The sequence below is a fragment of the Semicossyphus pulcher genome, unplaced genomic scaffold, assembly GCF_022749685.1.
Source record: "Semicossyphus pulcher isolate SPU_LCO1_2020_fin unplaced genomic scaffold, fSemPul1.0.p SCAF_3, whole genome shotgun sequence".
In the NCBI taxonomy this organism is placed as follows: domain Eukaryota; kingdom Metazoa; phylum Chordata; class Actinopteri; order Labriformes; family Labridae; genus Semicossyphus; species Semicossyphus pulcher.
The window spans coordinates 20,725,683-20,742,520 of NW_027211704.1; the positions used below are offsets into that span (position 1 = coordinate 20,725,683).

The 16,838-nt window shown below is 41.4% G+C and overlaps 1 protein-coding gene and 1 non-coding gene across 2 annotated transcripts in view; one reads left to right on the forward strand and one right to left on the reverse strand.

Moving 5' to 3' along the window:
- The first annotated feature begins 4,605 nt into the window (after positions 1-4,605).
- On the forward strand, positions 4,606-4,677 carry trnaq-uug (transfer RNA glutamine (anticodon UUG)). The gene has a single exon. It is a non-coding gene; the product is annotated as a tRNA-Gln (tRNA).
- An 885-nt stretch (positions 4,678-5,562) lies between these two features.
- Positions 5,563-16,838, reverse strand: part of LOC138605601 (tensin-2-like) — a 32,687-nt gene continuing 21,411 nt past the window's right edge. The window contains exons 9-27 of the mRNA XM_069677969.1: positions 16,753-16,817; positions 14,925-15,008; positions 14,730-14,842; positions 14,541-14,601; positions 14,261-14,336; positions 13,645-13,774; positions 12,922-12,987; positions 12,693-12,809; positions 11,193-12,599; positions 10,960-11,110; positions 10,056-10,879; positions 9,760-9,891; positions 8,578-8,670; positions 8,287-8,364; positions 8,058-8,135; positions 7,701-7,869; positions 7,450-7,518; positions 7,140-7,169; positions 5,563-6,969 (exon numbers count right to left, since the gene is read on the reverse strand). Of these exons, the coding sequence (XP_069534070.1) occupies positions 6,825-6,969; positions 7,140-7,169; positions 7,450-7,518; positions 7,701-7,869; positions 8,058-8,135; positions 8,287-8,364; positions 8,578-8,670; positions 9,760-9,891; positions 10,056-10,879; positions 10,960-11,110; positions 11,193-12,599; positions 12,693-12,809; positions 12,922-12,987; positions 13,645-13,774; positions 14,261-14,336; positions 14,541-14,601; positions 14,730-14,842; positions 14,925-15,008; positions 16,753-16,817 (3,888 nt within the window). The 3' untranslated portion in view covers positions 5,563-6,824. The remainder of the gene's footprint in view (positions 6,970-7,139; positions 7,170-7,449; positions 7,519-7,700; positions 7,870-8,057; positions 8,136-8,286; positions 8,365-8,577; positions 8,671-9,759; positions 9,892-10,055; positions 10,880-10,959; positions 11,111-11,192; positions 12,600-12,692; positions 12,810-12,921; positions 12,988-13,644; positions 13,775-14,260; positions 14,337-14,540; positions 14,602-14,729; positions 14,843-14,924; positions 15,009-16,752; positions 16,818-16,838) is intronic.

The window sequence follows — 16,838 nt, forward strand, 5'->3', positions numbered from 1 at the left end:
GGGTGTTAGGTTCATGCTCACGGAGAGTTGATCCTTGTCCTGTGGCTTGGGCGGTCTCCAAGTCTGGCACAAGCACTGGATCAAGCCGTTCAGCTAACAGGGATTTGTTTGGCTCCACAACACCCATGTCAGACATGTATCCTGGCCCAGCCAGTTTGTGTCCTCAGATGCTCCGGCCCTGCACAGTGAGCTTGGCTCGCTGTTTGGAAAACAGGAGAGTGGAAATCATAAATCAGAAACACTTGACCCACTAAAAGTAAGGGAATTAGTCTTTGTGGCACTGGTGCAGAGGCATAAATAACTTGCATATTAACAGAGTGCACGCTGGCATATGCCTTGAGGACAGACAGATTTAAGTTAAAGCTATTCTAAAGTGCAAAGGGACAGTGCAGGATGGGTAAACATCAGTCGAACTCCTGCATTAGTGTGCAAATCCAAACAATAATGTGACCGCAGATTCAGAGGAGATGCATTTATTTTATAGTAGAACAATGTAAACCTATTATACCTAAGTGTCTCACCGCTCTTTTTGGCATCCAACCTGAAGATAAAACCATTACCTAATAGCCAATCAAATGTAGTACAGCACTTATCCAGTTAAACTGGAAGGAAGCGTCACATCCAACATTAAAACACTCAATCTGGGATTCTTTGAAGTTTGTGAATTTGGAGAAGATGAGATTTGCTATTCATGGGTCTAACAGAAGATTCTTTCAAGTACGGCAGCCTTTTATCACATACAGTTGTAGACGGATCTATGTTTTGTCAATTAAATTCAAAATGTGACCGCAGCCTTTCTTTCCTATGATATATTACATAACAGTTGAAAATGTGATCATATGTATCTTGTTTCAACAATCTATTTTGACAGCTGAGGACTATCACAGAGCAACAAGGGAAAACCCAGGCTGAACACATCTTACATGTTTTACAAATTACAGTAGGAATGGCTTTGTATGACTTAGAGCGCTCACTGTATCCAGAGCTAATGTAAGCAAGGCCCGCAGGTGCACAAACCCACTCAAAGCACCTGAGAGTGTCTCGGGCCTGATCCTTAAAGCATGTGCCGATCAGCTTACGGATTTCCTTGTGGATGCACTAAATCGTTGCCTGCTCCGCTGCAATAGCATGCATTCATGTTGATGCCTATGAAACCCAGGATATCCTGCCTGAGGGACTACCACCCTGTTCCACTTACGTCTGTCATCATGGGATGCCTCGGGCTGCTGGTCAAAACCCACATAGAGAGTCACTTCCCCCGAGCAATCGAGGCATTCTGCATAGAACAAATAGATCATCTGATCTTCTAACCCCGCACTGCCCTGTCATACATGTGAGAATACTGCTGATAACAGCACAGCTCTCAGTAGAACCCTCCTCATCCTCAGGGAGCACTTCTGAGCTTGTGCAACTGAATCCCAGACCTGCTGACAGGCAGGGGGCTGCTGGTGAGGATTGGCACTTCCTCCTCTCATTCTTAGCACTCCAGCCCATGCCAGTATTCCCTGATCACACATTACTGTGTGGCAAAGCTCAGAGACACTTTCATCAGTTAGAGAACAACACCACGGCCACGCCACATTGTCATTTAACAGAGAACAAAGAAATTCAGATTGTCTCCAGCTTATATCAGCCTGATTTCTGAAATATCAACCAAACAGATGGATATTTGTACAAGTTAGACACTGGTATAACACCCTGGTAATGTAAGAAATAAATTGGTTTTTTTAAATATATATCATTTAATTCCTGGTTGCACTTAAAAGATTGCTCTGGTTAAAATAAGGACAATTCTGATTTCTGTGTTAGTAAACCCTTATTTTATTCGTTGCATTATCTCCCAGTAACCTGGTTTTGTGTGAACATATAAAATCTGAGTAAAAACAAGGCACAGATGAGACCCCTAAATATGGTGCCAGGACATGTAGGTGAAGGAGATTATTGTGGAGGAGGAAGGAACACCCTCATTCTCATCAATATGCCATTAAGCAGAGAGAGTCAGCAGTTTCATGTTCCTTTGGATCAGCAGTATACTGAGAAATGTCAACATGTAAATTCAGCTCCGTGGATCCTCTCTACTACCTTCTACGTTGAGAGTATCCGCAGCAGCTGCGTCACTGTGTGGTGTCCGAGCTGCACCACCCTGGACTGTAAAGCTGTACAGCAGGTGATGTAAACAGAACAGTTTCTCACAGGCAATAAAAGACCAACCCTCCGGGACATTTACCGCAGGAGACACTCGAAGGGAGGCCCACAGAAACATCCAAGACCACACTCATCTGTAGCAACAGACTACGCAGGCTTTTACCTTCTGGAAAACATTACCAGGCGTTATACCAGAGCCAACGTGGTCAGGTCAGAGTCGTCATCAATGCCATCAGACAGTTAAATTTCTAAACAAAATATCACTCACTCAAATCCTGCCTTTAATGTTGACATTGTGCTCTTTTCTACTGTATTTAAAATCCCCTTCTCTTTTAATTCAGTGTACTGTTTAGACTGTTTAAGGATTTGCAAATCAGTGTCCAGTACTATTTAGAAATGTCAAGTGTATTTTTATTATATATTTGAATGCTGTAGCCAATCCAGGAATGTTAAACACAACTGCATTAATTTAGTTTAATCTGCAGGATGAAAAAGTGATGAACCTTATTTCTACAATTAACCACAAGTACATCAAAATTGTACTGAATGAGAACACTGTAGTAAATGTACTTAAATTTGACCTTTGCTATTAGCCATAATAAAATTCAGTAATCGAGTGTATTATGCTTTTCTTGTCAAACCAATCCAATATATATTTTTCATTTTATAAAATAATATTTTAACAGTATTTACAGGAAATAACTTGCATGCATTCAGAGGGACTTTTGATGTGTGACTTATGCTGAAGTATTTAAATAGTTTGATCATGAGGTTTTACTCAAAGGAAAATACATAATCTTCTTTCTTTTTTTTTTAAGTTTTCTATAGCAGCAAATCTTGAGCATTGTTGGAATTCCTGTGTCTTCTTCAAATATTTACTTAAGAGACCAAAGGTTATTTTCTTTTTATAATTCCTCAGAAGACAGCAGGGGGTGGTGGGGCTCAAATCTTCACAAAGCACAAAAGTGACAGGACTTATGGAAAAGATATTACAGCTGCTACATGAGCCAGTTCTCAGATTTAGAGATGTGGTGAGACTGACTGTGATCTTTGATTCAAAGACTGAAACATTTGAAACCTCGTAGTGTGCCGCTGTGATACGGGTTTTCTCAAAAGGCTCACCAGGAGCTGCAATGTAGAGATCTGTCTTCACAAGCCCCTCTACTTCCCTCTTCTGGGAGGATGGGGGACTACTTATCACCCATTACCATACTATACTATCACACATGGGTCCCTAAGCAATAACAACACAACAGTGCTATTTTTTATATCCCTGATCGGCTGCCAAGGAAATGTACAGCTATGCAACCAGTTCAGCTACTTCAAAGCAATCGCACTACAGTGGAGCCGTTATTGTTTCTCATCTGCAGAGGAAGAATAAACAAACATGAGGATCATATATATAATAACACTCTTATGCTATTATAATATATAAACAAAGTCATTACTGTTCTTCATCCAGAGAACTGGATAAAAGTTGAGAGTAGAGTTAGAGGGAGAACCTGCTAAATTGCTTGGCTCAACAAACACTTCCATATCGATTTAATTATTAGGTGATGTAACACCTAATAAAAGTATGTGTATCTTTTATGTGTGTAATGCACAAACCCAATTATAACATTCAAATTAGCACAAACAATCTTTTAACTTCAGCTACTGAGCAGCTCCGCTGGAGCTGGGGTATAATTATTGTATTCTGTCTTATTTGGTTTCGAAATCAGTCTTATATTAGGCTACTTATCATTATAAAACTCTTATTAGTATGCTATCTATCATTATCATAAGTTAATCAGCTATGGTCCAACCTGTAACATAAGAATGATAACAGTAGAAATTTGCGATCATGACAAAGAATCTGTAAAAAAAACCTGAGTAAAAATTTAGCTGCACAATATATAAGTGTATAGACTCAAAAATAGGCTAAGAATATTTGACACATTCAGCAATGAGCCAATCTATACTTTATTTTGAAAGCAAAGCTTTTATTTTGAGAAACCGGAAAACGAGTGACTAGCTAGGGGGACCGCCTAATTGAAAGTAATCGTAGTGGGTCTCAAACATTTTGTAATGTATCTGTTTACACATATTAGCAGGCTTGGGTAGACAAACGTGGTAGAGTATCTGCGCCTGGGGATATATGCGTATATAAGAAACACGATGCCACTGATTCCACACTCTAACGCTGCAGCCTGTTTATCAACACACGCTTCGTTAGCTTGACAGTGTTAGCTAACGTCAGGTTAGCTTTAGCGTCGGTAAGCTAACTAGCAATGTCGAAACACGGTCGTTGTTACTCTGCTAAATAGTATAACCAGCCTAATTTCGTAGCGTTTTGTCAGACAATTACCGGAGGAGAAATGTCCCCAATTATACTTAAAACATGAACAGAGAATTGGCGCAAAAGTCATTAAATTGTGCAATAACGTGAAATACAGTTCTTCTGGCAAGGTGAGGGAAGTCGGTCCCATGGTGTAATGGTTAGCACTCTGGACTTTGAATCCAGCGATCCGAGTTCAAATCTCGGTGGGACCTCATCCTTTTAACCTGTCCATGCTCAAAGGTATGCATGCTGTAAATTACGGAATATAAATGAGAAGATAAAAAGTGGGAGTAAATGGTGAAAGAGGCTCGTCACAGTAACGGTTGTCATCGCCACTCTTTTTTTAAGAACCTCATCTAATGATTATAGATAGAAATCTCGAAATTGAGGAAACAAGAAACAAGCAACAAGAAAATGCATTGAGCTTGATCAAAAGGTTCATTTACGATGGCAGAATTAAAGAATCTACTGGCCAAAACTGGGAATGCGCAAAGAAAGACCAAATACATTACATATTGTTGAGACATTTAAGTATGGGGAGGAAGGGTAAGGTAAGGAAAAACAATCCGAAAGAGCAGGATTGAAAGATGCTTGTAAGGTAAGACACTGGTAGGCTGTAGACTCACTAGTAAACTGAGGGAACAGGTGGTTAAGTAGAGGGGAATGTACTTTGAGAAAAGAGGTGTGCTGGCAATGTACCAGAGCAGATTAAGACGAGAAAGGGACAGTGTCTGTCTGGAGGATGAGGTGAGAAAAGTAAACAAGGACACAGTGGCAGCTGGGTTTTTGGAAGGGGTTCCTTCAGTCCAGTATAAGTGATGATTTTACAATTACAGACAGAAGGAAGCTAACTGCTATACAACCTTTAAGAAGGAGGAGGTATTAATCGCTGCCTGGCTCATGAATTGTGCTGTCCAAAAGCAGAGTATATGTCAGAAAACATACACAAAGCCAAGTTTTGCGCTCAGTTTAATCAGATTTACCCACTTAAACCACTCTCAGCAAGTCACAAAAAGATTGGAACAAAAACATTATTGAGCCTGAAAATATGTAATAAAAAGCTTTTGTATAAAGACTTTAAATGATGAAGCACACACTTGCATTCCATCAGATTTTATTATTTAAATTTCCCGTCAAATATGACATACACCATTCCTCTCAACATCTCCGGACTAAAATATATTACTTCTTTTACATAAAAATCCATTATGAAAAATAACGATTGTGCTTAAGCCATGTAAATACTGTATCAGTTTATAGAAAACACACATATAACAAACAAAAATATATTGATAAAAAAAAAATCTTTATACAATAACAATGTCTTTGGCTTGAAGTGAACTCCCCTCCAAAACATAAATCATGTACTATGTGTTAAACAGGGACATAAAACGGGATCTAATCTGGGATATGGAGACTTTTCTAAACTGGCCCTTTTTATAATTGCATTACTGACATTTTCTCATAAGAGAACGCTCTTTGATGCTGTGATATTTTTAACTTCACAAAGTAAGGCTTTTTATTATTTATAGCTGTAGAAAACATAAATATTCATGTTTTGTCCATAATATTTATATAGGGTTTGTTGATTCTGTATAGAGGCTGACCTCTTTTTTACTAAATGTTTTTCTATGAAGGTAATAACTATATTTTGTTAAATCATCTACCTGTCTGTGTTTTAAATTGTAGGTAGGTTTGGCTTAACACTTAATAGCTTAGTTGCCATGGGAACAATAAGGTGATTGTTACAAATATGTATGACACTTCTAAGTTATAATGCAGCCAAAGTCAATTTCTTCTTAAATAATCAAATCACATAACCTCCTTCATTTGATTGCTTCTTCACATTGCATAAGAAAATGCAAAAATGCAATTATACCATGTTACACCTTAGAAACATGACTCTGACTATCTACTACTTGGTTAAAAACCCCTCATCTGTTTTATTTCTTTAGCCTTGGATGAGAAGAGAACCTCAATTACTCATATAAGTCATGTAACTAACAGTTCCGTAAGTGAATTGTCACCCACGCAGCTTGTGAAGATTTGTCATACATAGTGTGAACTCCTGGAAACTGAATAACCAATAAAAGATATTTTTACCAAAAGCAAAAACAAAACAACCTTCAAACTGATATTTCAGTCTCATTTGGCAGAGATAACCAAAGTGAGGTCAGTCTTTGGTTTATTGAGCTATTCCTCTCTAACTGTACTGTAAACTCCTATATATTCATTGAAACAGTCGTACAGCCGAGCACAGTGGTGCCACCTGCACAAACACACACACACGTCATCAAAAAACATGTCAAAATCACATTATCTCCCCCAGATGCCCTATTAACTCAGAGTCCCTGCTCCCTCATCTGTGTAGCTGTGGACCCAGCATGACTTTGTTGATAAAGTTGACGATGGCCACAGCCGGCTGCTCGGGGTCCATCTCTGCAAACAGGTGGCACACGTTCTCTGTCGCGCTGCCCGTCCGCCTCGCCACGAAACCAAACATCCTGCAGTGAAAAGGACACAAGGAAGTCAAAAGAAAGGATAGAAAATAGTATTTATGGTTTTAAGAATTCATTGTAACAAATGTGATTGTGATTAATTGCCATGCGAAGTAGCACATTGAACAGACAATATCAATGCTTAGGAAAAAACAGACAATGAAGCAAGCACTTACTTGCTGGAAGTGCTATCAGAATTAGTCCACCTGAAGCACGGGTGCACAAATAGAGACACAGAGACAAAACATGAATAACAGAGACATAAAGACAAACACTCGGCTCAGACTAGCATTCTACTTTTGCCTCTGAAAGTGCAAGCAAATCACAGAGAACTTATATTTATAAAATATAAGTCAATCAGAAGGTATTTGTGCAAACGCAGCAAACACACATATAATACTGCCTTTACCAAACATACACAAGCAAAATGTTTTAATTAAAATCAGACTGTTATGTCTTTTTTTTTTATAGGCCGCACTGACCCACCTCTGGTCTTGGGGGTCGAGACTGCTGAATGTCACACTGCTGATTGGATAGTGTCTCCTGAAAAATAGCCTGTGTAGCAGACACAATATTATGACTCATTAGCAGTTAGTTTTAATACCATCTGGAAAAGTACATTCTGTGTTATGCATAAGAAACTTTACACAATTATAAATAATACTTTATAAAATATCCAGAAATATCCAATGAATTTAAAATGTTACAAAGATTTAAGACTCCTGTTTAAGATGTACCGTCTCTTGCTGTCCGTCAGTGTGATGCCCTGAGAGGACACTTTGAAGTGGACCACTGTTGCCACCGGACGTGGACTCAGAGCCAAAGTACACTTGGTTGCTTTTGAAACGGCCTCGGGCCCCGTCAACGACTCGGTTTCCACAGAGTTCAGGTAGAGCACGTTGCAAGCTTGTTCGCGAGAGATAAGAAACACGGATTAACATAAACGTGTGTTTTAATGGCTCAGTGCTTTGAAAATATGAGGCTTGTGCACTCCCTGCTGGTCAAAGGTGGGAACTGCAACTAATGCGTGGCATGTGAGAGCTCTTCTATGGATCATTGAGAATCACCAAAAACCAAACAAGCGTTTGTTGTACCTGCTCCTTGTTTGAGGAGGTCAGCTGCTGTGCTGGTGTTTGTTGCACTCTGCACCTCCTGTAGCTCCCCGACCAGATCTGAAACATCATCATGTTTGGTCATGCAACAATACTGTCCAAACTGGTGAGGATATATTATAATTATGATATATTTATTTCACTTAGAAAGGTGGATATCGAATTTGGGTATAAAAATCATTACATCTGCATTAAATGCTGAAAATTGTACCTTTTTCTGGGACCCGAAGCGCACATGGCAGAGAGATGGGTGTAATTGAATGCTGGTACACCAGAGCAGATAAACTTCCTGAGACAAACAGAAACAGAGAATATAACAGATTACGATGGTGACAGATTAGAAAGCATTGAATAAAAAGAAAATATCAGGGGGAAAAATAAGACATTCCCCCCCAAAACAAAACAATTTGAGTTTAAAGGCAAACACGATCAGTTTTAGTATGTCTCACAAAAGTAAACATATGAAATATATTGCAGCGGTTGTGTCTTTCACATAACTGACCGAAGTAGGACTCGTTCTGACAGCCCTTGATCTTCACTCCCCGTGGCCCTGTCTCGATGAGGAAGTGTCTCACCAGCTGTTCCAGAGGATCCCCTGGGAGAGGGAGGGGGAGGAGAGAGGTGAGGATGAAAAACATGACAGACTTTCTTCCTGCAGAGCATTTTCTGTTAGACTTTATCAACAAAAATAGAGGAAATATAAGATTCTAAATATAATGACCTATAAAAACCATAATGTCACTTTCTTTTTGATCATGGCCGTGCTCGTGATTATTTCGGTGCATTAACAGAATGAATCAGAAATGCATTAAAATGTCAATCAACATTCGTTGCACTTGCAAACGTTTACAAGAAAATCAAACTGTTTTAAACTTGAATGTGAAATGTTTGTTCCTTTTCTTCATTATATACGCATAAATGCAAATTGATAGGGTAAAGGAATCACACATTGGCTGTATAACATTTTTGTTGGGAAATATTGTCCTCATGAACAACATGTTTTTTGATGTTAAAACAGACTTATGAGATGAACGAAAATCATCTTATTGATTAAACATTGAAGTACATAAAACTGGCAACAAACATCCTATACATTTTTTTTGTAATGGGGGTATGGTACAGAGAAAACACATGCCATGAGATTTTTTAATAGACAGTTTATTTGTTATTCTATTCAATGTTCCCACCGATCCAGCATGCACAACAACAGGGCTGCTGTCAAACAGTGATAATCATTACATCCTATATCTTTTATCCTTCCATTTTTGTTTTTGACGTTGATAAAAAAAAAAGGCCTGGAAAAGGTCAGGCAAAGATGTGACGTAGAATTCATAAGGACATAGTAAAGCACTTACACTGGGCTACGTAATTATGTGACTTGAGATTAGTGATGTTTGCTTTATATGTTTCTGCTGCAAAGAACTGTGGGACAGCATTGTCTCCTAAGGGATGGCACAATGTACCTTATGTTACCTGCTATTATCATGATCGCCATGTAGACACTTCTTGGTCAATTCGCTAAGTTAGAAACCTTCCTAAGCTAAAACAAATATTGGACAGCAGCCCAGTTCTCTGAAACTAAAGCAGCTAAATGTGATGCACAATGCTTTTGCTACTGTGAGAAATCAATAGGGCCAGTTAGAAGCCAGCTCACTGATGTCTACAACACGTTCATGATGCATACCTTTGCTGCCAATGATGTTGGCATTTGGAGGTGGGGTAGCCACCTTGAGGGCCAGACCATAGGCCCCTTGGAAGGAGTTACTGTCTCTGATGAGGAAAGTTCCTGGTTCTTTATCCTTCAACACAGCTATCGCTACAGAAGAGAAGACACATTGGAGTCAGGCTGATGTAGTGTAATATAAAAGACACACAACAATGACAAGATACGGTCATATGTCTAAGGTAAAACTGCCGTTGATCGGATTGTTTGATAATGGCAAATACAAACATTGCTTCATCCTTCGTTATTCCCCTCACCTTGGTCTCTGGAGATGCCAGGCTTGTACCAGTACTTGGAACTATCCTGGACAAACTTAGCATTGACCCTGACATCCGAGTCATCCCTACAGCTGAGTTGTGCAGACCCTCGTCTTTGCTCGCCAACAGCGGGAGAGAACGTAACACTGTGGCTGGGGGAAGGAGCAGAGGAGACCCGGAGTAGAGAGTTGTGTCCATTCAGGGATCCTGGTGTGTTTGAAAGCCGTTTCTTTTCAGGGAGCGGGGGCTGGATGGCGGGGATGGTGATGGCAGTGTACCCGGTGTAGGGTACATGAGGGACATTGAGTAATGGGTAGTAATAAGATGCTAACGGGAAAGTTGGTGTGTGATATCCGTCGGGCACAGGTGATGGTGGCTTGGTGTCAGATAAACTGTCTCTGTCCGGAGTCAGTCTTTGTCCTGCCACGTCTGAAGCTGATGAACAGCGTTGAGGAGACAACTGGAGATCTGGGGAGCCAATGGGAGAATTTGGGGAGATGGTGGAAGGGCTAGAGCTGGCAGAAGGGTTCATGGATACCCCTCCACTGCTGTCAGTTGGTGTATCACAAGGAATGGTAGAGCCATTCAGTTGCACTTGGACTGGGGTGATAAAGACAGTGGCATAGCTTGAAGTCTTCATTTGGTTCGTTCTGTCTGAACTACCATCAGAGCTGGAACTCTGCTCACTTGAAGGTTGTGTGGATTTTATGGATATGTTGGAACTTTGGCTTTGCCTTTCTTTTGGTACTGGGGTCATATTTTGGCTGCTGGACTCTGTATGTATCGAACCTTCTTGGCTTTGAGGAGGACTATCAGCAGTAACACTAAGGAAAAGGCAAAAAATAAGATGATTATGATTTCATTTTCAGCATTAGATGATGTCAAAAACAAAAGTTTCACCCACCTTTCTTCTGTATGTGTGGGGCTGCTGCTACCGATGACTGTATAGTCATGATCAGAGTCTAGTCCAGCAGTGCTTGACTGGTCATTTGAGTTCGATTTGCCATCTGAACCCTGCGATATGTCATCCTCCCCATCAGCCTTGGCCTGTTCCACTTTGAGAAGCAGATGAACAAGATTAGATAAAGGAATAACAAAGAAATGTAAAACAAGTGTACAAGAAGTAAAATAAATTACCTTTATGATCATCAATGGGCTGCTGGTCTCTACATCCAGAGGGTGTTTCTGGCAGCCTGCCTCTCCCAGGTGAGGGGCTACTTGCGGGGAGAGGCGAGGCTGATCCAGAGTGGTACCCTGAGGCGTAACCCCGACTCTCATGGCTCTCTGCTGGGGACGACTGATAAGAAGAGCAGGGACAGGAGTGGCGTGGCTGTGGAGGGGTATGGTACCCACTGCTGGCTCCATCCCGCACATCTACCAGAGACTGGGGGCTGGGGTAGCCCTGGTGGGGCCCGATGGCGTATCTAGGTTGCTCCGGGTTCTGGCCTTGATCCAGAGGGGAATGGCATACACGAAATGCTGGCATGGCGGATTTGCACGGCCAGATTTCTGCCTCTCTTGCCATCTCCCATGGATTTTCACTTTCCCACAGTGGAGGTGGATCTCTTGTTCTTCCTGCTCCTTTGGACCAGTGAGGGTTCTCTAACTGGTCTGGGTGCAGCGGGTGGAATGTCCTAACTGAGGCTGATTGGTGCTCTCGCCTGCCGGAGCAGTCTCGACAGGAGCAACCAGAGGTCGGCGGTGGAGAGCCAAAGAACATTTCCCTGTAGGGGCTGGAGGGCAGCGATTGATGGGAGAGATGAGTGGCCGGATTATAGCTGGAATAATGGAAGAGTTGACATTCTTCCCCTGGGCAGAGTCTGTTTGAGGCAGGGAGGGTGTGGCTGTGTTGATGGGCGTGTTCGGGGCTGGAGTATGGGTAGCAAGGCCTGTGGAAACATGGCAGGGGCGGGGGTGGGGGTGGACGTTCCCATGGTAACTCTGGTAATGGATGAGAACTGTGTCGATGGCAGAGCTCCACATGAGTTGAATGAGGAGGTGGGGACATGGATTTGGATGGTAAGGCCGGCAGGGTTTGGCTCTTTGGGTGGTTTTTAATGCTGTTGCACCGTCCGAGGCAATGACCGTTAGAATTGCAGCTTTCTCGTTCCCTCTCCCATCCGCCATCGCCACACTTTGTACCTACTCGACCGCAGCACAGGCGCTCTCTCCTCAAACCTCCAGGACTCGATGGGTCTCCGTCATCTAAAATGGCAGTCTCTCTATCCCTTTCTTTCCCCCTTGTTTTCTCCTTGGCTCCATCTTCCCCGTCTCCTTTCCCTGATGGAGATTTAGTGTTTTCTCTTTCTGGGCGGTTTATGGACAGAGAGGCATCGTCCAGCTGTTCAGGGGGGACTGAGGAGCGTTTAGAGTCAGGGGTGTAGGAGAGAGGCTGGGGCTGGCTCGGAGTGTGAGGCTTGACTGTTGGGCTGCTTGTGAGGCATCCATTGGTTGATGCTGCTGAGGCGGTGGAGCCGGGCCCACGGCGCTTCCTCACCTGTGCGTACAGGCTGCCGTCCAGAGGACCCCTCGTATGACAGATATCTGGATAACGAGTTTGATTTGTAACAATTATATTTTACCCTCTGATTGTACAGGATATTTATATTGAAATCTGTGTATTTATACATTTCTTACTTTCCATGCTGTCTTGGTGATGAAGGTTGAAGTTTTCATAAGAATCCCATCTGACCACAGGGTCTGAGGTGTTGTAGTCCACTTTGACGGAGGCGTCGTTTTTGCGGTATTCTTTACCTGTGAAGGCAGACATTTTGGTTTCAAGCATAGGAAATGTAAAAAGAAGGATATAAGTTGTATTAAATGCACCAAAGGATGAAGTGACAGACAGACGGCTGATATTAATTACCTCTCATTTTTTCCGGCCCATTGGAGAAGATAAACTCGACTGTAGCATCGGGAGGGAACCTGTCATCTACAAAAAGACAAGCATAAAGGCAATGACTAAAATACCCAGACTGTAACTACAAAGACTGATAAAAACAGTCAAAAGAAAGCGTGCTCTGTGAAGTGGAAATACCAAAGTGAATATATAAAGATATTTAAATAAAGATGCTGTCACTCTTCCTAATGGAAATATAGCAAAACACTTTAAAGACGTGTTAAAAATAGTTTCCTTTTGTCTTTCATTCATGAATGTGGGTTTATTACTCAGATATTGTATGCATGCGTCAGCATGAAGCACTTAGAGCAATTGTCATGAGACTGCTGCTTACTTAGCCATGTTCAAGCAATGCTGCTTCATCGTAAGAGACACTGTCATTTGATATCTGCCTCAAAATAACCACAAACACCACAAACATCTGAACAGTAAGTGGGTCTTGAATTATACAGCCACCAAGTACGCAATAGAAATATACAGCAGGAGGGTTCCATTTCTTCAGAAGTTTACAATATAAGAAAGTTTCAGTGTAGTAAAACACGAGTAGAGTCCAAACAACCTCTGTACTCTCTCCGTACTCACTGTACTCTCCTCTGTTATGTCTTCACGACTGTCCAAAAGCTGAAAATTGCTCCTTCTTACTGTCCCATGAACTTCCTAAGAAATAAAACAGCCTCTGTGTTTCTATACCTGTGCATGCCATGTCCAGTTCAGTCTTGCCAAACCACAGCTGGGCTCCGTGAACAGTGCAGGTGTGGTACTGGACTCTAAACACCACCTCCCTCTCTGCTGCCCGACTCCGCCGGTGGTAGCACTTCACCTGCAGAGAAGGATTCAGGTAAGAAAGCCATGTTCAAACACATCAAATGATTATATATTGGTTGAAAAGCAAAATTACATTGGCTTTGTTAAAGTGTCATGGTTATGTTGAGTCAATTGTTTTCAGTTCATGTCCTTTTAGGTCTCTAGAGGCTTTGAAGCCTTTTACCGTCTCAAGTAGACATGCAAGAGAGCGCAAGAAAATAATTAAGTGCGCATTTTTATAGTCTACAGAGGATTTATAGCTTAAGTGGTTTAAAAATAATCCAGCACTTTTCAAAGGCAAAGATACAGAAGTATGCTTTAAAGTCAGGAGAAAAATGTGTCCTGTTAGTGGGAACAGAAGCCTTGGACTGCATTTCTTTTGGTAAGAAAAAAATTGGGTAGTTATTGCAGTAATTTATTCTATGTGTGGATATGGATAGGATTTAAATCAAAGCAAGGTTTCCAATTAGTGAAATACAGTTTTTTATGAGCTATTTCTCACCATTATGTCCCCCTTTAATAACAGTGCTGGCTCCATAGTCACACACAGCTTCCTTGCCCTGGAGCTCTGGGGATCACTGGACAAACACATAGGCAGAATGAAGAAAACAGACAGTCACACTGGCTGACAACATACATAAAACCAGTCTAAACATATCTCATTGGGCTAAAAAAGTGCTAAACCTTAACATAAGCACAGACCGGCCTACACCTAAACACAGACAGAGGTCTGTGTAGACAATGTCTCTCAGTGAGACAAGGGAATAAAGTTTTGTACTTACTAGACACCTGAGGTGTAGACCAGCTGTAGGGACTGGTAGATTTTCAGGAAAGGGTAGAACCCTGCAGATATAAAGGATGTGAGAGACAGAAACCAATAAAAAAGGTGTGTGTGGGGCATTTATAACGAGACAAAGACTACTTTGTTTTTGCTGTTTATCTTTTACAGGTCAATACTGTGTGAAACTGACCTCCTCCCGCCTGGAAGTTCGGCAGCGATGGAATGAGGATCTGATGGAGGAACAGAGGACTGCTGTTCATTTTGATGGTCCCCGACAGCAAACCACCAAAGTAGTAGATGTACCTGAAGAAGGGCGAGGAAATCTTGTGACGAGAGTCGCAGCACAAGAAGTGATATATGGCAAATGCAAAGATGTGTATAGTACCTGTTCTGGGAGGGCTGTAAGGAAGAGGAGATTTTGTCTTCACAGAACTTTCTCATTGCTAGAGTGGTGAGAGCCTGGTCCGCTCTGTGGACAGACCAATGAGTATTAATATAGGATTCAGTACACATTAAACAAGCAAAAATTAAGACTTTATAATGTGTCTGTTGGAGGTTATGATTTCATGGCTACAGTTTGATCTATTTTACAAAAACCACTTCATGGGAATCATGGACTTTTCCATCATTCGTGTCATGAGTTTCTAGTTTAGTTCTGGTTTTGCTTGTATTTCGGTGTTCAGTTATTATTTCTTGTTTTACCCTTGTCACTTTGTCTATTGTCATGAGTTCTCATCGTTTAGTTTTGTATTTAGTTTATTCCGTGTTCTTGTCAGTATTTAGTCTTGTTTAGTTAAGGATTTCACTTGTGTCTCTTTGGTTCGATCATTTCCTGTTTTACTTTGTCACCTTGTCTCTCGTGTTGGTCCACTTCCTGCCTTTGTGTTTCCCGCTTGTTTGATTGTGTGCCCTGCCCTGATTGTTTTCACCTGCCCCTTGATTGTCTCACCTGCGTCTGATTAGCCTCACCGCCTAAGTTTATTTAGTCTCTGTGCTGGTTCATTGTCTTTGTCTGTTAAACCCAAGGTACGTCTTCCGCTTTGATCCCCGTGTTTGCCTGTGTATTATTTTGGATTTTGGATTACCCGTGTTTTCTCCTGTTTTTGTTGGATTTTCAGTTGGACTGTCGTTTTCCCGGGTTCTGTGGAAGTAAGCTTTTTGCTCTGCCTTTTGGTTTACCTTTTGTCTTTTGTTGGTGTTATAACTTTGTTTTTGCCTTAGTTTATTAAACTCTTTTCCATTGTCTGCATCTGGGTCCTCACCTTTTTGTGAACAATGAACCGTGACATTTCCATCATTTTTCCATCTCTGTATAGAGCTTGACAACATGAGTCATTTTCCAAGAAATTTGCCAAAAATACTTTCAGCTTTTCAAGTGGAATATTTGCAAGTTTTCTTTTGGGATATTAAACTGAACCGCACGCTTACAGTTAATCCAAAACGCTGCTGCTCGTCTCTTAACGTGTACTCGTAGGCAGGAACACGCTATCCTTTAAATGGGTTGGCACTCTGGTACATGTCTGACCTCTGGCACGTTTTTGCCCCCTCAAGGTCTTCAAGGTCACTGATCCGCTGCTTGTTGTTGTTCCTAAGATTAGGCTGAAAACCAGGGGTGACAGTGCCTTTTATGCAGTGGCCCCCAAATTGTGGAATGAGCTACCCCCCCACGTTAGGATAGCCCCACACATCACTACTTCAGTTATTTTTGTTCCCTGGCTTTTAACTCAACACTAGAGTTGTGTGGTCTCCATCTATCTATGTCATTTTATTTATTGTTTATCAAAGTGTTCTTGTGTACTTTTTATGTTTGAAGTATTTTACAGTGTTTTTATTTCTGCTATTTTTAATCCATTGTGCAGCACTTTTGTAAAATGTGCTTTATAAATTAAGTCAGCTGGATTGGATTGGACTAAATGTGTAAACTTGGCTTCACTGAAGGTAGTCGAAGATGTTTTCGCCTCAAAGGCAGCTAAATTAGACTTGAAACAATGACTTCATTGAGACACTGATGTTCTAAGTAGCTGCAAGGTTGATCTGATTTCATCACAAGAGAAATGCACGACCCTAGTGGTGTATGTTGGCAGTTTAACATGCAGGGATTCATTTTCTTTCTTGATTGAAATGCTGCTTTGATGGCAGGTGTAAATTCAGCATGCATAATTGATCTGTACATATACAGAGCGCCTTGTCAGATCAAAAATTATGCAGTTTACCCGGCTGATATCTTGCTGTAGTGCATGTAGGCGGCCACAATGACCCCCGTCTTCCCTTTGTGTCCCTGTCAGGACACAGATCAAAG